The sequence below is a fragment of the Oncorhynchus gorbuscha genome, linkage group LG04, assembly GCF_021184085.1.
Source record: "Oncorhynchus gorbuscha isolate QuinsamMale2020 ecotype Even-year linkage group LG04, OgorEven_v1.0, whole genome shotgun sequence".
Classification (NCBI taxonomy): domain Eukaryota; kingdom Metazoa; phylum Chordata; class Actinopteri; order Salmoniformes; family Salmonidae; genus Oncorhynchus; species Oncorhynchus gorbuscha.
The window spans coordinates 44,343,016-44,368,004 of record NC_060176.1 but is presented as its reverse complement, the minus strand read 5'-3'; the positions used below and the strand labels follow the sequence as shown (position 1 = coordinate 44,368,004).

At 42.9% G+C, this 24,989-nt stretch overlaps 1 protein-coding gene across 4 annotated transcripts in view; it reads right to left on the bottom strand.

Moving 5' to 3' along the window:
• Positions 1-4,575: 4,575 nt before the first annotated feature.
• The window catches only part of LOC124033235 (NMDA receptor synaptonuclear signaling and neuronal migration factor-like), a 36,640-nt gene continuing 16,226 nt past the window's right edge, over positions 4,576-24,989 (bottom strand). The window contains exons 6-16 of one of the 4 annotated variants that reach the window (XM_046345207.1): positions 24,463-24,540; positions 12,738-12,802; positions 11,590-11,679; positions 9,383-9,510; positions 9,007-9,090; positions 8,719-8,752; positions 8,511-8,581; positions 8,272-8,351; positions 8,035-8,137; positions 5,674-5,749; positions 4,576-5,091 (exon numbers count right to left, since the gene is read on the bottom strand). In XM_046345207.1, coding sequence (XP_046201163.1) covers positions 4,994-5,091; positions 5,674-5,749; positions 8,035-8,137; positions 8,272-8,351; positions 8,511-8,581; positions 8,719-8,752; positions 9,007-9,090; positions 9,383-9,510; positions 11,590-11,679; positions 12,738-12,802; positions 24,463-24,540 — 907 coding nt within the window. In that variant the 3' untranslated portion in view covers positions 4,576-4,993. The remainder of the gene's footprint in view (positions 5,092-5,673; positions 5,750-8,034; positions 8,138-8,271; positions 8,352-8,510; positions 8,582-8,718; positions 8,753-9,006; positions 9,091-9,382; positions 9,511-11,589; positions 11,680-12,737; positions 12,803-24,462; positions 24,541-24,989) is intronic. The other 3 variants (XM_046345208.1, XM_046345209.1, XM_046345210.1) reach the window with 3 other exon arrangements.

The following is a 24,989-nucleotide window of genomic DNA, read 5'->3' as shown; positions in this document are numbered from 1 at the left end:
CAGTTGGAAAAACTGTAATATAAGGAATTTGATGTAGGGCATTTATGTTTACATGACCATTTTTTGTACTTTTCCATCCCTGTACTTAAGTAAAAGTATCTGATTTTTTACTTAAGTAGTATTTTACTAGGTGACTTGTATTTAATTCATTTAATTCATTTTTTATTAAGGCATCTTTACTTTTACTCAAGTAGGACAATTGAGTACTTTTCCACCAGTGCCCTTCAGTTATTCTCTGCCTGCTGTTTACAAGCATTGCTCTGTGAAGAGTCACACTTAAGTACATCTCCTATGAGCTGACAACCTTTAAGCACCAGCTGATGACCAGCCAGACTGTGGAAAGTGTGCCAGAGGTGTGTGTGTGTGTGCGTGTGTGTGCGCGTACGCGTCAGAGACAAATAGTTTATCAACCATTGTGTATTATAGGCAGAGAGGCACCAGATAATTGAGGATAAATTGAGATGCTGGACTGGATGGATAAATCACCTATCTATCACTGTGCCGCTTATTTACCGACAGGTCATTGTAAAATCGAGCAAGTTATTTACAGATTCAGGTGAGTCAGCCAACAAAGAAACAACGAAGACACAAATTGGTTAGAACTGGATACATTTTTTACTGGAAAGAAAAATAACACTTTAAAAACATTTTCCACTGGTTAGTACCAATATTGTACAGTGTGAAACATACTGTACTGCTTGTGATGATAGTTCAGTTACAGCAAGTTTAAAATGTCAATTAAATGTAAATTCTCAAGATATATGGCTATTCTAAGTAAAGGTACACTACTCCAGTCTATTTTCTTTAGCATCTCCTAGTATTAAAATCACCAGAGACATCAAACCTTATCACTATCATAATTAGCATTTTAAACAATACTTTTATCAAGACATTTGGATATTCAACCTGACTAAAGAATTACATTAGTGATAGCCGTCACTTCTAAAATCTCCCTTTCTATTGTAGTATGCTATGTAAATCTACCTAATGAAATCTACTGAAAATGCAATGCCCTGGTCCAGACATGACTCTGTGAAAAGTTAAGACCGAGGTTACACAATATGAGATCTGTGTGCGCTCCCCCTCGTCCCAAAATACAATCACTTCCCAACATGAGGCGTCAGAGCAATCAGAGCTGCATCAATCAATCATCATAACTCAATCAGCATCCCCAACACAGAGCATACAGAGCAGAGAACTAGTCCAAAATTACACCCTTTCCCCATAGGGTTCTGGTCAAACGTAGTGCTATATACAGGGAACATGGTGTCATTTGGGAGGCATACAATATATCTTGATAAAAAAGTGGACGCAGTCAACGGGGGAGAAACTCATACATTAAAAATAGGATGAAAGTTCATGGAAATGTCTTATTTACTCATTGGTGACGACAGAAGGTTTGAATTAATAGAGCGTGTGAGATGGATTTCTTGGTTTGTGCAATTATTATTTCTACTCACAGAAATGGAAATGGCTGCTTCGTTGGCCAGGATGATAAGTCAAACCACGAAGAGCAGTCAGCGCTCGCTTCGCTGATTCTGCCTTCAGTATAATATATTACAGCCACTGCATTCACTATAGAAAGTGCACTACTTTTGAACAGAGTCCTGGTCAATAGTAGTGCACTAAATAGGAAATAGGGAGCTATTTGGGACAAAGCCCCTAGCTCTCATCTAAATATGGGCCAGACCAACTTCTCATTTACACGTCTCTCTTTTGCAATCTCAAAGTTTTAATGTCTATCCATGCTTGTCAACTATCCAAGAAAGATTGCCATAGCCCTCGTATATTACTCTTCTTACGTATGCATCCCAAATTGCATCCTATTCCCTATATAGTGCACTACATTTGCTCCACCACTTCCTCCTCTGCTGGCACAATGGTTTGAAATCATCCTCAAATACCAGATAATAAATATTCCTATATCCATGGTATTTAAAGGATGGTTCTCTGTCCACTGGCCTATCCCCTGGGTCATAAACATATTTGAAAGCAGAACCATACATCATTGATTCATACAACATTTTTGAATTCACTGTATTTCACTGTGCTCAATTAATTCACTTCACTTCATTTTTTTTATAGCTAATTTGCATTAAAACAGGCCACGCAAAGACAGATAGATATGGCCAAATTGATGTATTTTAATACAGTAACAATTAATGTCTTTGTGCTCCAACACCTAGGTCTCGATTCAATCCATATCGAGGAAGAGCCGCGTTGGGCAATTCCCGATCGAGCCGGACATATGCAGTGTGCACCGTGAATGTAGTCTCCGCGAACACAGGAACATTGTCTTTTAAATTTAAAATTGTGCTATTGCGCAGATCTTCCGCATTAAATCTAGGCCCTAATCCCTCCCGGGGTTAGCTTTTGAGAGAGGCAGCAGTGAGGCTCTGAGAAGAGGAAGTTGAAGGCCAGTAACTGTGGGATGTCCAAGACCACACATACAGCAGGCTACTTTCTGAGTAGCAAGATACACACGTCCTCATCTGCTATAAACACTGAACCTCACATATCAATGTGTACAGTCGTGCTCTTTCTCTCGTTGGTCACTCTCTCTCTTTTCTCTCGTGCTCTCTCCCTCTGTCTCTGCTTCCGTATCAATGTCAGTAATGTTGGAGATTGCTGTGCATTGGGACCAAAACAAGGCAAACGCATATTTTCTAATAACAGTGTAGGAAATGTTACAAAGTCTATTGCTACAGGATAGAGGGTTTGCATCCTTGGTTAACAGTTTTGTAAAGGTACACATTCAACAGAGGAGTGGGGGAGAGATACAATACCCATGTGGCACAAACTGAATGTTGATTGCACATCAATATAACGCATGTACAGTAATACTCGTATGTTAGTGAGAAAGAGTTCAATGTAGAAAAACTACGTGAGTAAAATACATGGAGTGCCTGCCTCATTCTAGGAAGGTCAACAAAGAATTGTTAGGCGTGTACCCTCTGTACCAACGTTGCTGAATAATATCAAATCTTACGGAATATAAAGAAAGTGGCCTCTCTTTTGTCTCTCTGTGGTGAGTATGACCACATGGATGCATAAAGATGTGTATTATCATCCCACTCCCCCCCCCCAGCTAAGAGAGAACACTGATAATGAAGACTCCTCACAGTTCAGTACCCCTGCAGTGCCCCATCAGGCTAGGATTCTGAGAAACACACAAACCACCCACACACACGCGCCGAGGAGCTACACACACGTTAACTTATTAGCTCTGGTGGAACAGTTTCAGGAGGGAATGCGAAGAGCATCCGTAAATGATGTTATTTGGCCACTTTTGAGCACGAACAAAAGTTGGAAACCAATCTCAATATCATGACCCGCTCCTTCACAGAACAGCTCCGCGTTTGTTTGAGGTGTTCTGCACCACTACTGAGTGTTGCACAATATCACATGGGCAAGACAGAAAGCCCGTTTGTTAAAAGTCAATAGCACAATACACAGAAAGTAAATGCCATAAGAATGACATGACAAGAATACTGAGATTTTGGTTCGAACAAGATCGAAGAAAAACACAGGCAGTGCAGAGAGTAACTAGACTAACTAGCAGCAATACTAGTTCAATACAAGTAAATATACTGTAGATATAAAGAGAGGGAGATGACCACAAGCAGTGTGACACAAGTCATCTAGGCCTAGTCCACGTTCCATAAACCTCACGGCAGTATTAAGTGATGCACAGTTAGCAATGCAATGCAGACACACACAGTAAGACAGAGCGCTCGCGGCATCAGGGTATCATTCCCTGGGAGTGAACTGAACACTACAAGAAAGAAACGTCTGTGTCCGTAGTTCAGCAGGGTAAAACATAAACGTGGAAGGGCTCTGGTACGGTGTCACTGTTGCATGCGTAATGAGCAATAAGCTACAATTGACCTAGTGTGTGAAGAATAATACATTTAAAAACTGCCTCGTTCACACACAAACACGCACAGGTGCTCAGAGACACAGAAATGGTTTCCCTGACAACCACTGAGCGGGGAGAGGATCGGAACTAGTCGACAGACATCTCCGTCCTATTCCGTTACGTTATGACGGTACATGAGGTGACGGCAATTATCATACGAGGGATAGCAGTAACCCTGAGTTATTCAAGACAAACAGTTCATAAGAAATACGAACACAATAAGTTCAAAATAAATGCTGTTTTATACGATATATAGATACTTTGAATTATTGGTAAGACTAATTTAGTACTATCTTTTCTATTTGTGGTGCATGTATAGATAACGGAAATCTATTCTCTAAAGCTCCGAAAACCATCAAAGCACTTTATAAATACATTTAGCTCTTTAGGGAGATCTACGTACTTCCGGAAAAAAAAGCTTTAATCTGAGTTCACACAGCTGACAGGTAGACAAAGGAGGAAATCTGTCGCCATCTCTTCTCCCCTTTCACAAAGAGTCTTTATTTTCCCTGCAGGTGCTGCATCTCACTCTCTCTCTCTCTCTCTCTCTCTCTCTCTCTCTCTCTCTCTCTCTCTCTCTCTCTCTCTCTCTCTCTCTCTCTCTCTCTCTCTCTCTCTCTCTCTCTCTCTCTCTCTCTCTCTCTCTCTCTCTCTCTCTCTCTCTCTCTCTCTCTCTTTCCAAGAAGACTTTCTGGGCTCCTGAGCATAAAATCTAACTCTATGTGTCTCTTGAGACTAAAGGATGATCTATCCACTCCTCTCTTCTACCTTCACTCTCTGGATCTCTCTCAGTAGAGGCATTGGTTGAGACGGTGAAAATGGATGGGGGGGGGGGAATATACAGTTCACCTCTTGACAGTAGCTGCTACTGGAATTCACTTAGTGCCTTCAATTCATCCGAGAGCTTAGGATTGAAGCCTCCTCGGTGAGTAAAACCACCTGAACCCCGTCTTCCTGTTGCACCTCTTCTACAGAGCGCTCCCGTCCAGGACCTCTCAAGGAAAGCCGTCACTGTAGGCTATCGGTGATGAGATACACAGCCAGTAGGCTGACAAAGGTGAAAGGTGAGCAATGTCACAAAAGGTTGTCATAGTCAAGCAGCTTGGAGTGCTGGCGGGTTTTCCACAGGCGGAAGAGACGGAAGTCAAAGTACATCTCGATCATCTCCTTGCCTAGAGAGAGAAATAGAGAGAGGGTGGGCGGGGTCGAGGGGCTCCGGTTAAGTCCAGTTGATTTCTCTTCACCTCTCCACTAGCTAATCCGTTCTCAGAAAATAAAATAATTCATGTACCCCCCCCTTCCCAACAACTACTCTCAAAGGTTGATTGAAATATACAGTTGATTGAAGTGTTCATGTACTGTAAAGCTTGATCAAGCTATAAACCGGTGGAAATGGAGGAGACAAGATAAAAGAGAAAGAGGTGGAGAAATAGTGGGGTCTTGTGGGTCAACAGAGGAGAGGGAAACACTCAGTGGAGATGATGAGATATTAATTGAGAAATAATTAGCATGACATCAATAAGTGTCAGGGGGAACTGATTGATGAGGGGTGCGTTCAGAGCTCAGGAAGTTCAGACATGTCTGCCAGTGTGTTCCCTAATGTCCTGATTAACTTGGTTTGCCTTACTAGGTTTGATTAATGTTCACTATTTACATTCAGGGAACGTGTACAGCGCAGCATGTAGCAGATATTGGAAAATCGGAAATGTACATATGTGAAATTGTGTGTGTGTGGTCATGCGTGTTACACTCACCCTGCGCAGACAGCTCTAGTGGGGACTTGAATTCGATGGCATGAGGTCTCATTAGCTGCTTCAGGTTCTGGATAAGCTGTGAAGCAGAACATTTTACATTTTCAAAACATCCATCTGGCAAAACAGACAAACCTCTTGAGAGGAGAGAAAATAGTCTTCTGTTCACAGCAAAAACAATTGCAGACATATTGTCACTCATTCTTTTTCCAAAGGAAACTAACGCTCAGTTGTACCTCCAAAAGCAATTACAACTAACTCCAAAGTTAAATATGTCATAACATCAACCGAAAAGAGCCCTTCATAGTGGGAACGACAGGGGCAGAGTGTGTGTGTATACAGCAGAATGGGAAGTGACACTGAAGTGAGAACCTGTGTTTGTCTCACGGAGTATATCTGTTGTTGAGTGGCCGTTGTGTGTACGAGGAGAGTGCTCATTGCTGGAGAGAGCCTGTCAGAGCACATTACTGTACCTTACATAACCCTCCTCCTGCCCACTTCTCCCCTCACTCCCTACACCCCCCCTCTCCCCGCTCCTCTCCCTCTCTCTGCACCTCCCCTTTCCCTGCACCTCTTCTCTTCTCCACTCCTGCTCCACTCCCTGCAGTCTGGACCAGCCAGTGCCACTGCCCCATGGAGCCTCGCAACCAATTAACATGTTTTTCCAGAAGCCCGTTTCCCATCTGCTGACGCCATTCACAGAGCAGTAGAAGTAGCAGCATGCATGATCTAAATCAATGTACGGAACCTCTGGGGAGTTTGTGTGCGTGTGTGTGGGAGAGGTCAGGGTTCGCGGCCCCTAGCGGGACTCTGAATATAACGTGCTCCAGTGTTACAGTGCTTAACCTCAACTCCCCTGACCGTGTCGACAGAGATGAACAACAATCGTTTGAACCCTTAAAGCCGGGTCACTATTTTAAAAGAGGGGAATACTGTACAACAGAAGGATTTCGGTGGTGGATTCTATCGGCAGAAACCAGCAGACGGGTTAACAGAATTCAGAGGAGGAACTAGTTATGTTTTTGTCTTTTTGTAGGCTAGAGGTGACTGCTCCCCAGGAGAAGACTGTACAGGGAGTGAATACAACTAAAGGAGTGGAAACGAGCTGTATAACAAAGTTAAGGTTTGCATCCAAAATGGCATCCCACTCCCTATAGGCCCTGGTCAAAGTGGTGCACTGTATATGGAAAAGGGTGCCATTTGGGAGACACACAACATCAATCAAGGAGATGTTAGAGTTGAGTTGCAGCTACAGGTAGGCTGGGTGTGTACCGGTACGTAGGTCTCTCTGAAACTAGCAGACTATTATTAGACGGATGACTAAAGCTTTCTATCTGCATTCCAGCTGAGGTAGCAGGGGATTACAGATAGCAGAAGAGAACACTGATAAATGCACTGAAAAATGCTTCCCTGTTTCATTTCTGCGACTTGTACAGCCCCCAGACTGCCACGCACGCACACACACACACACAGACACACACACACACACACTCCAGAGAAGGAACAACGTGGCGAAAATGTCAGCTAGACTGGAACAACACTGATGTCTGTGTCAGAGGGTGTGCACACTGTACAGCGTGCTAATGAACAAAATGCATGTATGTGTTGCTGTACATTTGACTGCCTAATACAGCGTGTGAAAACAGTATGTTCAATTATTTAAATGAGTAAACACAAATCCTGTAGCATATGTACGGAGTTTCTGTGTGAGAGTGCATGCATTTTCAAGACCATCTGAACTAAGTGCCTGTGTGTGTTTGTGTGTGCGTGCCTGAGTGTGTGTGTGTGTGTCTGTGTGTGTACGTGAATCTGTTTGTGTGCATAGCTGCTTGTTCCCTGCAGTGTCTGCCAGTACGGCTTAGTCTCTGTGGGTGAGGAGGGCCAGCAGGGCAGGGGGATGTGTGTGTGCGTGTGTGTGTGTGTGTGTGTGTGCGTGGCTCTATATTGGCTACATAAATAAAAAATAGGCCTATATACTGTGCAGTCATCTATAATGAGGCAGTACAGTTGTGGTAATAAATGTTTACAGTGACAGAACAGGAAACAACTCTTTACATAAGTTAATATAGTACTGGGTAGGGTTAGCCTGGGTACCAGTCTGTTTGGCTCTCCTATGACAAAGATTAGCATGACGAGGATTGTCAAGGAGTGGAATGACAGCTAAACAGACTGCTACCCAGACTATGGGGCCAACATTTCAGTAACTTTCAGAAAATCCCAAAGGTTTCGGCAGAAATTCCACGAATCAGGAGGGGAGAACGCAGGAAATCCAGGAATCCTCCAACTGGGATTACTAGAAAGCCTGGTAACTTTGGGAAAATTACTAGAATTTTGCAACTACAATGGGAAACTTTAAATCCATACTTTTTCTCCATTGGCGCTCCCCAGAACATAGCAGCCCATTATGTGAATGAGGTTGGCCTCAGGGTTTAGTTTGCTCATGAACCGACTCAACTTCTTCCAGAACCTGTCCATACAAATACAAGTGGAAGAGATTAAATTCATCTGCATTTTTATGGTAGTGTATGACTTTGGTCTATGCTCCTTCAATCCAGTGACAGTTGTGATGGTGATATTGTTGTCAGAAGTGAGTGATCTTACTGGATCATGTCCTCCTCCTTCTCCACCTTGGCAAACGTGGCCACTTTGTTCTTGAGCAGGTACAGATGCCCCGGACCTCCCTGGAGAACAGGTTCATTCCGGTTATGTGCGTGCAACAATAACCTCTGCAGCAATAAGCTGACTTAAACAATGAGTTTGAGACAATAAGAACCCATTCTCCAGCTCACACACGCAAACACACAATAGTGTCTAAGCCATCTCCCCTTCCCCTCTCTCACCTGACAGAAGATGAGCATGTTCCAGATCTTACAGCCTTTCCTGTAGGCTGTCAGCTTCTTCTCTATCTCCTCTGTGATTGGAGGGAAAGATGAGGGAGGAAAGTATAAATGTTACTTTTCTGCAGGCTGAGGAGAGAGGCCACATACTGTACTATGATCATTATTCAGGGCATACTATGACTGAAAAACAAACACTTCCTCTACTCACCAATGATGTCATCGAATGTGGCATGTTCATGATCCTACAGAAAGAATGAAAAATAGGGCACAGTAAGATGAGACAGTAAGACAATTCCAACTACTGTGTGAACGGGGTGGTTTATGGTATGAACGTTATGGCGTAGCATTTAAAAAGTTGATATTTTCCATATAAACTGAAAGAATTAGGAAGTGTAGAAGAGACTCTTGCAAATCAATATGACAGTCATCAGAATATCCAGGAATGATCATAACAGGTAGGAGTAGTGCAACGGACCAGTGGATGAGAGGGACTCACATAAAGGATGGGGATGACCGAGGGGTCGTCCCGACGGATGATGTTAGGGACATATTCAGCCTTCGGGACCTTAGAGGATATCAGCTGGAAGAAGACAGACAGTCTCAACATCTATACAAAAATCCACTAAAAACTGTCTACAGTGGGTACATTATATACTGTAAGTAACATCATAATAAGAATGGAAACAGATAAATACATTTGTCAGAAACTACCCTACTTAGTAGTATGATATCTGTTTAAGGTCATATAGAACAGCACTACAGAGATATTCTACTACAGTTTACACTTAGCTATTAACAACACAATGTACCCTATTCACTTTGCACTGCTATGAGATGGCTAACTGGTCTCGTAGGTGAGCTGAGAATCTCACTATGATTTTGGGGGGGGTGAAGTCCTCTCCCTCGCAGGCTGCTCTCTCCAGCTCTCTCTCCTCCTCCCAGTCCGCATCCTCCTGTGACCCTTCATCTAGAGCCCCTGACGAGGACTGCAGGTCCCCATCTGACACACACACACACACACACACACACACACACACACACACACACACACACACACACACACACACACACACACACACACACACACACACACACACACACACACACACACACACACACACACACACACACACACACACACACACACACACACACACAGATAAACACAGAGTCGGGGAGAGATGAAAGGATCACAAACAGAGCTGATTAGAGGAGAGTCTGCAATCAAAAGCTACGCACCTGGCTGCTGGCTGTTTGCAGAGAGAAGAAGACAGGAATCATAGAGAGACACACATCGAGGAAATATCACATTTACATAAGTACTCAGACCCTATACTCAGTACTTTGTTGAAGCACCTTTGAAAGCAATTACAGCATCGACTCTTCTTGGGTATGATGCTACAAGCTTGGCAAACCTGTATTTGGGGAGTTTCTCACATTCTTCTCTGCAGATCCTCTCAAGGTCTGTCAGGTTGGATGGGGAGCATCGAGGCACAGCTATTTTTTGTCACACCCTGATCTGTTTCACTTGACCTCGTTATTGTCTCCACCCTCTCCAGGTGTCGCTTATTTTCCCCAGTGTATTTATCCCTGTGTTTCCTGTCTCTCTGTGCCAGTTCGTCTTGTATGTCCAAGCCTACCAGCGTTTTTCCCCGGTTTCCTGCTTTGCCTTTTCTCCTTTTTCTAGTCCTCCCGGTTTTGACCCTTGCCTGTTCTGGACTCTGTACCCGCTTGCCTGACCATTCTGCCTGCCCTGACCTCAAGCCTGTCTGCCACTCTGTACCTCCTGGACTCTGATCTGGTTATGACCTTTTGCCTGTCCACGACCATTCTCTTGACTATTCCCTTTGGATTTATTAATCATCTTAAACTCCAACCATCTGCTTCCTGTGTCTGCATTTGGGTTTCAGGTCTCTGCGTTGTCTTGGGTGTGTGCTTAGCCTCATTGTCCTGTTGGAAGGTGAACCTTCGCCCCCAGTCTGAGGTCCTTAGCTCTCTGGAGCAGGTTTTTATCAAGGATCTCTCTGTACTTTGCTCCGTTCATCTTTCCCTCGATCCTGACTAGTCTCCCAGTCCCTGCCGCTGAGAAACATTCCCACCACCATGCCTCAGTTTGGCCGGGAAGCCAGCTCTAGGAAGAATCTTGGTGGTTCCAAACTTCTTCCATTTAAGAATGATGGAGGCCACTGTGTTCGTACCCTTCCCCAGATCTGTGCCTCAACACAATCCCGTCTCGGAGACAATTCCTTCGACCTCAAGGCTTGGTCTTTGCTCTGACATGCACTGTCAACTGTGGGACCTTATATAGTCAAGTGTGTGCCTTTCTAAATCCTGTCTAATAAATTGAATTTACCACAGGTGGACTCCAATCAAGTTGTAGAAACATCTCAAGGATGATCAATGGAAACAGGATGCACCTGAGTTCAATTTCGAGTCTCATAGCAAAGGGTCTGAATACTTATGTAAATAAGGTATTTTTTTTATTTTTTATTTTTTTACACATTTGCAAAAATTCCCGAAAAACCTGTTTTTGCTTTGTCATTATGTGGTATTGTGTGTAGATTGAGGATTTTGTTTTTTGTTCATCACAAGAAATCATAGGCACATAAAGCAGGCACACAAAGCCATCAGATACATAGACAATAGGTTGCAGAGAGACACGGACACAAAACATTTAGAATGAAAGACAGAGCTTGGAACATACAAGCACAGACTCGGACAGACCCTGGACAGATATGGAGGACGGCAGAGACGCACAGTACAGGCGTAAAGGACAGACGTACAGACGCAAGGTACAGTAGACCGCCGCCGCCAAAAGACAGACGTGAATAGGTAGAGGAAAAATACAATCAGGGTCAAACAGTCTGTACAGGGGAGCTTCTTTCAAATGAGTGTGTGAGTGTGTGTGTGTTTGTGTGAGTGTGTGCGTGTCCATAGTGTACATATAGTGCCTGTTTTGTGCCTCAGTAAAGTTATTCTTAACTGTACGTGCTTGAGTGAGAAAGTGTGTTTGCGTATGTCTCCTGGGCACGTCGGCTTGCATGAGCGAAGTGTGTGTATAGTATGTGTCTGGACTCACTGTCTCTGGAGCCATGGAGAGAGTCTGGCTTCATAGGGGTGGGGTCACTCCAGGAGCGGTTGAAACTCTTGGCTCGGCGGTCGGCATATGCTGATGAGGGAGTGGAGGAGAATGAGTGGAGGATGAGGAGGAGGTGGGGGGGAGGAAGAGTGCCACACGCACTTTCCCTAATCAAGCCCAAAACACACTGGGCATGTTCCAATAATATCTATTTTCTTCTGAAGTGTACACTTGTTCACTACTTCCCACAAGTCTAAAAGCATTGGAATGGCGGAGGCTAGAGGGAGTTTCCACCTTGTATTTTAATACCTGTAATTTCCTTCCAAATCAGTGAAGGGAAGTGAACAAAGGAACACTTTGGGAGAAAAGGACAGATAATTGGGATGTAGCCACTCAACACAGATGCTAGTAACTCAGAAACGTCTTTCACAACGGAGTGGGATTCAGTCCGCTATACAGACGCCAACACACACAAACACTTCCCATATGTTCAACACATCCCGGTTCATTCAAAACAGCCGGGATGAAAACATGTTCCTTGTATTGCTCTGACTGAGTCATCATCACGAAACAGTGATGCTGAGTGGGTGAGCATCTGGTACTCCAGCTCACAGCTGGGCCTGTCGTATCCAAACCACCCAGTCACTTAAAAGCTGCTAATAAAGTCAACACCTCTACCACCTCTACCAGCTTCTTCTAACCAGACGTCCTACTATAAAACGCCAACTTGAAAGCTTTTATGCCGTAACGTTGATGGTCTTGACTCTTTGACCACTTTCTCCTGGGAGTTGGATGTCTATTTTTCAGACAGGTTGAAATGTAAGAGAGGGACACAGAATTTAGAGGGGAGAACATGTGGAAGGGGGCGGGTGAAGTGAGATTCGGTGTGCTTGGGAGACTATACTACTACAGTTTCACCACACTCCCACAATGGACCACTTGGTTCCATTTACTGTAACTTTAACTAGTTAATATTGAGCCATGCCACAATTATTTATGAATGCATGAATGTACCATGCAGTATATTTTATCCAGCACACACTGACACATGTACTGTACAGGCTGCATGCATATAGCACAACCACACTGACGAAAGTAGATCCCATAATAACAAGCTACGACGGCACAGGCACCAGGGCCACACTCACTGGGGAACTCACTCTGAGCCTTCATTCTGCGGCTGCCCACCATTCTCAGGTGCTTCCGGAAGTTCCTGTCACAGAAAAGAACAGAGCAGTAGAAGGGAAAGTGAAACGGCGTGTCAATCAATGCCTGTTCATGTTTTGTTTTTTTTGGGGGGGGGGGGGTGCTTTGCTGTTTGAAGTTATTCAGTCTTGATCAATCTGATTCCTTTCGAACTCTCCCACAACATGATTCAACTGGATCAAAAGAGATGAACTCTTTTCCAAGTTTGGTCAGTCTGACTCATGTCAGTCTGACTCAAAAACATTGTGGATCTGTGATTTTTTTTTAATCCAATCTTGTGAAACAAGTTCCTGTGATTCAGCTGTCATCTACTGACAGTGTACAAACTCTTGAAAATAAAAAACATGTGATGTTAGTTACACAGAAAGTAAATACTGACTAGATTCAGTAATGCATACAGATAACCGTGTTACTGGAGCCTGGTACTGTATATTGCATCCTCATAAACAGAAGCAATTACTAAATAACTTTTTTAAGGAAACACATGCAATGGTATGGCTCAGTTGTGAAGCGTCATTCAGGGCAGAGCCCCGACTGTTTTGAGCCCCACCTGTTTAGCTAAAAATATATACAGTGCATTTGGAAAGTATTCAGACCCCTTGACTTTTGCCACACTTTGTAACGTTAAGAACATCTCAGCAATCTACACACAATACCTCCATAACGACAAAGCAAAATAAACAAGTTTTTAGACATTTAAGCTCTTTTTTTATTTTTTACTTTGTCCCCTTCCACTGAAAAACATCTTCACAGCATGATGCTACCACCATGCTTAACAATAGGGATGGTGCCAGGTTTCCTCCAGAACTGACGCTTGGAATTCAGGCCAAAGAGTTAAATCTTGGTTTCATCAGACCAGAGAACCTTCTTTCTCATGGTCTGAGAGTCTTTAGATGCCTTTTGGCAAACTCCCAGCGGGCTGTCATGTGCCTTTTACTGAGGAGTGGCTTCCGTCTGGCCACTCTAACATAAAGGCCTGATTGGTGGCGTGCTGCAGAGATGGTTGTCCTTCTGGGAGGTTCTCCCATCTCCACAGAAAAACTCTAGAGCTCTGTCAGAGTGACCATCGGGTTCTTGGTCACCTACCTGATCAAGGCCCTTCCTTCCTCGATTGCTCAGTTTGGTCGGGCGGCCAGCTCTAGGAAGAGTCTTGGTGGTTCCAAGCTTCTTCAATTTAAGAATGATGGAGGCCACTGTGTTCATGGGGACCTTCAATGCTGCAGAGAGTTTTTCGTACCCTTCCCCATATCTGTGCCTCGACACAATCCTGTCTCAGAGCTCTACGGATGATTTCTTCGACCTCATGGCTTGGTTTTTGCTCTGAAATGCACTGTCAACTGTGGGACCTTATATAGACAGGTTTGTGCCTTTCCAAATCATGAATACTTATGTAAATAATGTATTTTTGTTTTATATTTATTATTATTTATTTTATTATTTTGATTTTGATTTTAGATTAAGGTTGTAACGTAACAAAATGTGGAAAAAGTAATGGGGTCTGAATACTTTTCAAAGGCACTGTATGTATATATACAGTATATATACAGTAGTATGTATATATACAGTATTACTTTATTCATTTATATATTTTTTTTGTTATTAATATAAAAAACGTGTTATTTTGGCATTATCAGTTTGCAAACCATGTAAAAACAAAAAATGAATTAATAAAGCCGCATACAAAAACATGGTCTCATCTTTGCTTTCTTGAGTAAGGCAGCTTCAAAATGCAGGTGTTTCAGCCTAGCCTCAGTGCTTTCCGTGGTGGTGGGGCAGCCAGCGGAAAATACAGAGCGTAGGGGTTGGTAATGTGATTGACTCAGTGTTCTGTCACTCACTGGGACACTACGTCACTGCAAAATCTATGGGGATAGCTTGAAAAATCAAGCCCCTTGGGTGTTGCCATAGAGTTACATTAGAACTGTCCATCCATCAAGGCTCAAGGTCATTGGCCACAGCTAAAATGACGTCAAATCAAGTTATATCTACCATAGCTTTGATTGGACTCATGTCAACATCATACTTTCAAAATCTTAGCTAGCAAACTAGACAAGCTGTCATTATCATGAATCAAGTCAACAATCTACTGAGAAAATGTATCCATGCTCATCGAAAATTGGACATAAACATTACACAACAAATTGGAAATTGCAAATTCAACAATGATTGGTTTGGAAGGAATCAGTGACGAACGGCAAACGTTGCAAAGCAATCACTAGCCTGTTATTCAGTGGAGTGGGTGTGTGGTCCAAGTCTACGTTTAAGCATCTCTTTTCCAAGCTTAAAAGGAGTTTGGTTTTATTTGATTAGGATCTATTTTAGTCCTCATTTGGACTAATCTTCAAAGAGTCCTTAAACATTAAAATACAATTTATAATACGATCACATTTTCACATATAACACACTGTTACAAACAGACATAACGCACTAACATATTGATCAGATAAATACTCTTAACAGTCTTTTCTGTCTGGATAACGCATAGATGGTGGACAATCTATTCCTAGTATTTACTGAATGCCTGTCTCTTACCAATTGAATACTGTTGTGAATAGAGTTTGGCCGTTTTAAATGGTGTATATTATGAAATAAAATAAGAATGTTTTTTCAATTATCTTGATTGATTGATGACCAACCAAGAGCATTGCGCATTGACTACAACAGAATAACCATATGTCCACCTTAAAACAATCCTTGCTGCTTTCTTCTGTGCATTCTGCAGCCTCCTAATTTCACTTGCTGATGCATTTCCCCAGACCACCGAACAGTAGTTCACCTGACTCTCAATTAATGCTTGGGTTAAGAATTTTCCTGTTAAATATGTAGCTATCCTTCTGATCATGCATGCAGCTTTAATATTTATTTTAACATAGATGAGTTATTTGAGACAACCATGATAAGCAGTTGTCTAGCTGCACTCCTAGTAGTTTGGTTTCTGCCTCTTCCTCAATTTGTACTCCCCCCATCCTTAATGGTATCCCATGCTGTGTTGGCCTTTTCCTGGTAGAACAGAACAGGTGTTTAAAACGATTTTGTTCCGGCAAACCTACCTAACCCACGATATTTTCCAACTCTACTTGTAGAGCTTGCTGTACCTGTTGAACCAATTGTCTTGCTGCATAAATTATAGTATAATCTGTAAATATAGTAGCTTGAGTTTCAGATAAGGCATAAGGAAGGTTGTTGATATATATCAAGTAAAGTAGTGGCCCAAGGAAGCTGCCCTGCGGTATTCCATAGTTTAAAGCATGAGGGGAAGAAAATTAACCATTGTTATAGGTGGACTGTTTCCTGTCAGTTAGATATGACTGTACCCAATTCAATGCTACCTCCTTAAAAGCATAATGCAACAATTGTGTCAAAATTATTTTATGATCCACTAAATCAAATACTGCACTAAAATCTACAAATAGTACACCCACAAACCTGCCATTATCCATAGCATTGAGCCTCTGATCAGTCATGTCAACCAATGCAGTGGTAATGGAATGGTTTTTGTGAACAGCATGCTGATTGGCTGTGATCAGATCATTCTTTTCCATGTACTCCCATATGTGTCTACTCACAATACCCTCCAATATCTTACTTAGTGAAGGGAGCATACTAATTGGTCGACTATTGGCAGGTGTAATGGGTTCTTTGCTATTGTTCGGAATAGGACACAGTTTAGCATGCTTCCATACATTTGCAATGACCAATTACATTTGCAGTGACCAATTAAATATTTCAAAAGGATAAACATTCATAAGCAACACCATGGGCCAGAAAAGTTTGAATACAGCACCAGTGAATGAGTTGTTTATATCTCACCACCGGTGAGCACAGCAGTTACTATGTCAGCTCAAGGACAGGGAATTAGACAGCTGGCCGCTTCAACCCCGGGCAAAACGGAGGATTGAGGAGGTCAGCACTGCGCCAGGGGTAGATTTGGATCAAATTAGTTCAGTAAAAGAGGTAAGTTTGGGTTTTGCATTGTAGGGAGTATAATATTGTGACAAATGCTCAACAATATAGCCTAAGATAATGGTGGCGCAAGCATGTAAAGTTAATAATGGTGCTATAATGGTTTGTTTGGGCTATTATTAGCCTAAAAGGTTGAATACATTGGCCATGCTGTCAATCTAGTATGAATTCTGGCACGTAAAAAAAAACTGGAAACTCAGAACTGGGAAATCTCAGATTCAGTGAGTTCAAGACAACTGGGAACTCTAAAAAAAAAACAAGCTCCGACTGGGAAAATAATATGTTTTGAACGGTCATCCAACTCGGAATTCCAAGTCGGGAACTCGGGCCACTTTCTAGAGCTACGACCTGAAGATCAGACATCATGATTCAACCTTGTTTTTTTTCCAAGTTCCCAATTGTCTTGAGAGCACCATCAATCCAGAGAATGACAGACTTTGACGACAAAGTTTGATGACGAAATTTGCCCACAAGAAGGACTGCCGCGCCATCTTCCTGGTCAAGTCAGCACAGCATAACAAGGTGAATCAAATGCTGCACTAAAATTACTAGACAGCTGGCGTCTTCAACCCCGGGAAAAACGGGGATTTTGATGTCTAGCTCCCTCATTAATGTCTTAATCGGAATTACGGATTGACTCTTATGCGCTCGTCGTCCCATTATGCCATAGTTTGTACATCTTAATTGTCAGTAGAAACCACATTTGTTTAAGCAAGTCAGCCATATCAGCTTTTTTTTAAAGGTAGTAAATGAGGCTGAATTAACAGTTTCATTGCCAGACAAGGCTCCGCTGATAACCAGGTGTGGCGGTGGTAAGGATTCACTCCATGGTGCTGAAAAGAAACCTCTGCTGTTGGGACAACTTTATGTAGGCCCTAACAGTTTGTGGGAATCTTTAATCACCGTTATAGTGCAATTAATTAGGGTTCAATTCCCGGTCCGACTCTCTTCTCTGTATACATCAATGATGTCGCTCTTGCTGCTGGTGATTCTCTGATCCACCTCTACGCAGACGACACCATTCTGTATGGACACTGTGTTAACTAATCTCAAAATGAGCTTCAATGCCATACAGCTCTCCTTCCGTGGCCTCCAATTGCTCTTAAATGCGAGTAAAACTAAATGCATGCTCTTCAACCGATCGCTGCCTGCATCTGCCCGCATGTCAAGCATCACTACTCTGGACGGTTCTGACTTAAAATATGTGGACAACCACAAATACCTAGGTGTCTGGTTAGACTGTAAACTCTCCTTCCAGACTCACATTAAGCATCTCCAATCCAAAATTAAATCTAGAATCGGCTTCCTATGCCACAACAAAGCATCCATCACTCATGCTGCCAAACATACCCTCGTAAAACTGACTATACTACTGATCCTTGACTTCGGGGATGTCATTTACAAAATAGCCTCCAACACTCTACTCAGCAAATTGGATGCAGTCTATCACAGTGCCATCCGTTTTGTCACCAAAGCCCCATATACTACCCACCACTGCGACCTGTATGCTCTCGTTGGCTGGCCCTCACTTCATATTCATCGCCAAACCCACTGGCTCCAGGTCATCTATAAATCTTTTCTAGGTAAAGCCCCGCCTTATCTCAGCTCACTAGTCCCTATAGCAGCATAGTAGTACGCGCTCCAGCAGGTATATTTCACTGGTCACCCCCAAAGCCAATTATTTCTTTGGCCGCCTTTCCTTCCAGTTCTTTGCTGCCAATGACTGAAACGAACTGTAAAAAATCACTGAAGCTGGAGACTCATCATCTCCCTCACTAACTTTAAGCACCAGCTGTCAGAGCAGCTCACAGATCACTGCACCTGCACATAGCCCATCTGTAAATATAGCCCATCCAACTACCTTATCCCCATAATGTTATTTATCTTTTTTGCTCCTTTGCACCCCAGTATCTCTACTTGCACATTCATCTTCTGCACATCTATCACTCCAGTGTTTAATTGCTATATTGTAATTATTTCACCACTATGGCCTATTTATTGCCTTACCTCCCTTATCCTACCTCATTTGCACACACTGTATATATACTTTTTATATTGCATTATTGACTGTATGTTTGTTTATTCCATGTGTAACTCTGTGTTGTTGTTTGTGATGCACTGCTTTGCTTTATCTTGGCCAGGTCACAGTTGTAAATGAAAACTTGTTCTCAACTAGCCTAGTTAAATAAAGGTGAAATAAAAAATGTAAAAATTAAAACATTACTGTATTGTTTTAGTGTTGTGTTGTTTAGTGGCTTTGCTGGCATGCATCTAAAAAATTTAAAGAAGTGTCCCCAAAAAGACTTACATGCTAAAATCGCCACTGGTATGGCTTAAGGTACAAGTTATGTGTGCTTAACCTCCTCTTCCTCTCTAACTTAGAAGTTGAAATTAGACTTTGAATTTGAATACTGCCCTCCCTCTCATCCCTCACTACTTCTCCTCGTCTCTTCATCCTACTTCATCCCTTGTTCCCTTGTCTCTCACTCTACACAGCTGTCTGGTATACACATATCCATGGTTCTGATTCATGTTGTGGATCAAACACAGGCATTATGCATATGGGTGTGTGTGTGTGTGTGTGAGAGAGTTGCTGTCGTCAGTTTACCCACGAACACTGCCTGCTTTAAAGGAGGAAGTAGAGAGGGAAAAGGATGAGGGGAAACAGAGAAAAGAAACCACCCTAAATGTAAGTGGAACAGAGTGGAAGAAGAGAAACAAGCCTAAAAAAAATTATCCATAATTCATGAATGTTTATTTGACACGTGATGCTATTGTGCATGCATGTTAAGACGCTTTTAGCGCTGTCGTCGCTTGTCTTTGTTTAAGAGGACTCTCTCAAAGTTAGGTATTTGTTCCCACGTGTTGTCCAGTACGCAATACTGAATCGCTCTCTATACTGTTGTAGTATGAATGCCATAGTTAAGACAAACATGTTGGAAGAAACACTCATAAATGATAACTAATGTTGTGCATTCTGCTGTGTCCAATTTATAATGGAAATACCTTTATTGAGACTGTTGCCTAAGCCTGGGGTTACACAAAGCAACTATCATGCAATTTTAGTTGCAAGTGGCATCATCTCAAGTAACTTTGCTGTTACATGAAGCAACTCAAATATGATTAAAATTGCATGGAACAGCCAATCAAATTGAAGATGCTTCTGTCATATTGTTTGCGAATTCTAAACTCACCCCATTTCAACAGTGGAGATTTGTAAAAACCCTACTGTCTGTCTCTCCGACATTTGCAACATTGTTTCAATATTCAAATTCGATGTCCAGCTGTCCCATAGTGTTGGGATTCGGGACGAGACAGATACAGGCAGGCAACGTTTCTCAACCAGTCGAAATCATGAATCTGCTGGCATCATTTTTATGGATATACACAAAGAAATGTAATTGAAATAATGTCAAAAGAAACTAAGTGCAGCTAGTTTGCAGTCTTTCCAGCTTGAAGCGATTGTGTTAGCTAGCTCCTCTGTACAGTGTCCTGATGAGTGAGCACATTTTCCAGGTGAAAGCATGTCTCATTAGCTCATTGTTATGGATGTATCCAAATAAATGTCTCTGGAAAACAGCTTAACCCTCTATGGCATGACTTTTTATTTTTGGGGCGAAAAATATTTCACCTGGTTTTTGGGGAGCTTCGGGGTCCCTGATAATATATTCATCATAAAATGTGTCATTGTCGTCCCCCAAACAGATGTTGGTTTCATGCTGAAACACCAAGGTTTTCTATAGTATGTATGATAAGTGGAATAAGGAAAACAAGCAATATATGCATTAGAACAAGTTTAATTTAGACAAACATCAACCACAAATAGTTCCAGTCAATCACAATAAGAAGCAAAGTCAAAACCTCAAACAAACAAATAAACTAACATCCAAATGAGTGTGTGTGTGTGTGTGTGTGTGTGTGTGTGTGTGTGTGTGTGTGTGTGTGTGTGTGTGTGTGTGTGTGTGTGTGTGTGTGTGTGTGTGTGTGTGTGTGTGTGTGTGTGTGTGTGTGTGTGTGTGTGTGTGTGTGTGTGTGTGTGTGTGTGTGTGTGTGTGTGTGTGTGTAGAGGTTAGCCTATATGTGCAAGTGTGTGTGTGTTTCAGTGTGTCTGAATGTGTGTTTGTGTGGGTTATTATTTGACATACATTACATTTACATTTAAGTCATTTAGCAGACGCTCTTATCCAGAGTGACTTACAAATTGGTGCATTCACCTTTGAATCAGTGTTTCTCTTTTTGACAAAGCACACTCTGATTTCCAATTCTGTGTGGAACCTCAGGTAGCAGTTGCTGGTGGATGTGAAACATAGGTGGACATCACATTTCTGGCACTTGGCTTTTGGTGTACCTGTGCACCCTGGTACCTTGCATCTCCCCTTCTTTTCAGTGGGCTGTGGCATCCAGGTGCACATCGGGGACTGAAATTGGAGCAGCGGGTTCTTTTCTCCACTTCTCCTCATACCTCACCGGCAATTGTGGAACTGGGATAACATTTCTCGTGCTCCAGACTCTTTCCACTTTTGCAATGTATGACTTGAAGGTATACAGCTTCATTTGTTCCTTCTTTCTCATGCCAGTGCCTTCACAATCTCTTTGGTAGAGCAGCCAGGTGGTCACGATGATCATATCCAGGAAGTGGAACACCAGCCGGCGGTAACACTTCTTTGATCTGATTTTATCCTGGTACAGTGAGTCGAGCAGATCCACCCCACCCATATTCTTTGGCGATAATCTTTCGATTCAGATCCCAACTGTCAACCTCAGGGATTTTTTGATGGCCTCCCATCTATTCAGTATCATGGTGTCAGCCACTTGGGACACTCGGCAGGCTTTGTTCCAAAACATGAAGGTGCCTGGTAAACCAACCAATGTACACCACAATACCCAGGAAAGGGGTTAAGGGGCTTGTTTACGGGACATGATATCATCAGATCTTGAAAGCAGGCCATGCCATTCTGGGTAAGCATTGAAGTATGCATTGTGGGGTGTTGTCCATCGGGGTAGGCGTGGAACATCAACCTCTGCTACATCTTCATCCGCAGCCATTCTCCTTTATAAAACAAAGCAGGAAGCACACATTTGAATGTGTCATATACCCTTCTTCATCTACTGACACGCATGCAAACACACACACACACCACACACACATTACTTTGCTGACTGACCCCTAACTGACCCCTGACCTCCTAACTGTCTTTCGAACCTGATTCGGGGATCCACTCTTCCTGACTCTCCTCAAGCTCACTGTCCTCACTGTCAGCGGGAATGACCCTAACTGCTCGATGATGTTCCTTCTGCCCATAAAACGTTCTTGTGTCCATTTCCTGTAAGTATCAGTAGATAATAAACTAAAAACATTGACCGTGGTCATAATTATGCATCCGAGCACATCTCCACACTTTAGCATGATATTGCCCGAACAAAAGTGGTCAACGGCACAATGTTGCCCTGAGGCAACGAACCAAAAAAAAACACAGTTTTAGTATATAAATAAAAACAAAATAAGTATTTAAACAATCAAACATACTTCTTTACATACTCATGCACATGCATATATTTTTTTATATGAGGTTATTTGAATTTAAACATGTTAAAAGTGATTTTATCTTACCAATTGGTGGCCCTGTGTCCCATGCGGCTTTGCTTCGTGAAAGGACTGCTCCACCCCCAGACAAAAGGCCACACTCACTTCAGCCTCTCATTTCATTGGACACAGACATGTTAGAAAAATATATCTATATATATATATATATTTTTTTAAATGGAAGGGGGGGGTATGAGGTACAAAAAGGTAGTTTGTTGCCTGAGGGAAACACCATGCCACAGAGGGTTAAACAAATGCAAATGCAGCTACTTTGCTGTTATTCTGCCTGCACTTTTTGACGTGACTGTAAGTTAGCCGTAGTTGGCTAGCTAGCAAGCAAGGGATAAGAATGTTGCCAGCCAGTATGGCAATGGAACATTTAGAACGAATGACTGGGTCACGTCTCTAGCAACCGAACCGATAGAACGAACAACCAGCTGGCTTGGGTAGCAACCCTAGATTTGTGTCGGGACTATATCTTGTGGAAGGATGAAATAGTATGCATTTTTTTTGATGAAAATATGTCAGTCATTATTTGAATATGTTGGTAACCTGTTGTATAAAACTGATGTTTGGAGGATATATTGGCACGGGTGTTGTTAAGCTCAACTTTGTCACGGGCCTAACACCTATCCTCCAAACTTCGTCTTCAAGGGCATTATCACTTAAACATCTCCTGCTGTGCTTGTCTTTGTTCTGTCAACCTTGGTAGAGGGTTGTTCTGCGCAGCACTGACAGCTGTGTGTTGACATGACAACTGGGTCAGGATTCCGAACCGTGGAATGGATCATGTGACAAAAGTGTTTGTTTTGATTGGCTGTTGAAAAGTTTTAATTGGATGCAACCAAGTTACAGATTAGTTGCGGGGGGGGGGGTGCTTCGGCGAAGCAATCAATAAAAAACTCAGTTGCATAAGACTCAAATTGTGTGCAAGTTGCAACGTGTAACGGCAGCCTAACGGTTTGCGTGTTAGATACCAAGCTAAAGCTAACGTGTGTTTTCTAGACAGCTGGTTTACAAATAAAATACTGTCAAGGTCTCTTACACAAATCAACTGGGTGCCTGTGACAGTACGATGCACTCCCTGAAGTGACTCAGTGATGAAAGAGAGAGAGAGAGAGCGAGAGAGCACCTACCTCCAGGCCTAAATTAATGAGAGGAGTTTTGGTGTGTGTGCACGTGTGTATTAGCGTGCGTGCGTTACTCTTCATATTCAAACTTCTCAGTCCAATCTCCACCCATCCATATGTGTTCCTTTAATCTGAATATAATAAATCGAACCAAATTGATACAATGAAACACTGTCCATACTCCTCTGCAACACATGAGAACCCTGGTGCACCGAATACACCGACAATTTATTGTACCCTTTATCCTGTAAGAGCTACACTGTGACACGTGATTCATACCGTCACAGCCACACAACGCTGTCCGGCAGAGAAGTGAGTTACAGTCCAGTCTCCATGAACACAGTCACACGGTGTGCACTGCAGCAGCTCGGTGTTTAACACTGATTAAAACTGTCATGCCAATGTCATGCTGTAAATGTTCATACATTGATTCATTGCCACGGTTACACACCACTGCCCATTGTCGCACAGCCGCCAGGCCTAAGGAACTAAAGCTGTTGTAGCAGTGTCAGTCTCACCAACGCAAACCCAGCTCCTGGTCCCATCTACAGTAGTACAGCTAGGCTTGTCTCCCAAATGGAATCCTATTCCATATATACTGTAGTGTGCAACTTCTGAGCTGGGTTTGAGTTGGTGAGACAGACACTAGCTTTCCTCGTTTTCCGCCAGCCCATCCATGCACAGACAGCAACCCAGACACTCACGCACACCAATCATTATTGACTTCTGGAGTCAACTGTCTGGCTCTTAGGCAAAGTGTTGTATGATCACGCTACCTGGAACAGTGAGAGGCTACTGAGACATGGTCGATCATTATAGTTGGTCTGACGGACAGGGTGTGAGTGTGAGGGGGGGCACAACAACAATGTTAGAGGGTGCCTGTGCGCCTATGCGTCTGTACGTGTGTGTCTGCGCAGGGGTTTTTGGGGCGGGGCCCACACCACACTACAGCACTGTGTACAGGGCAGCCAGGGCAGACATGGAAGGTACCTCTCAGTCTCTGTTATAGTAGAGGTTGCCTCCTGTTCTCGTTTCCTCCTTTTTCTCTCAGCAATGCACCGGAATGCCCTGCTGGGACGTCACAGTGTTAACGGGGTCAGGGCTCAGAGGTCAGAAGTGAGGGGCTGGGTTTGTGAGTGCAGGGTTAGAAGGCGTTAGTGAGCGGGGATCCACGCCACAGAGAATTAGCCATCACAGGGTTAGCACTGGTTAGTGGCTAGTGGGTTAGAGCCAGCAGCACAGGTGCTTGTTGTACACGACACACACTGCAACAACACACATAAGGATACCACCAAGACAGCAATTGTGTTTGTGTGTACCTCCTAAATGGATATATGTTGTGACAGGGTGCCAAAAAGAGTAACCATCATGTGTGACAGATGCTATCCATATTCTACGCACTGGGGTCAATCACTGCCTGTCACACAGATGATGAGAACTGTCTGTGTGTGTGTGTTGGTGTGTGTTGCCTACTGTGCATAAACTAGACTGCTGTATGCTGTGGTATAAACTAATAA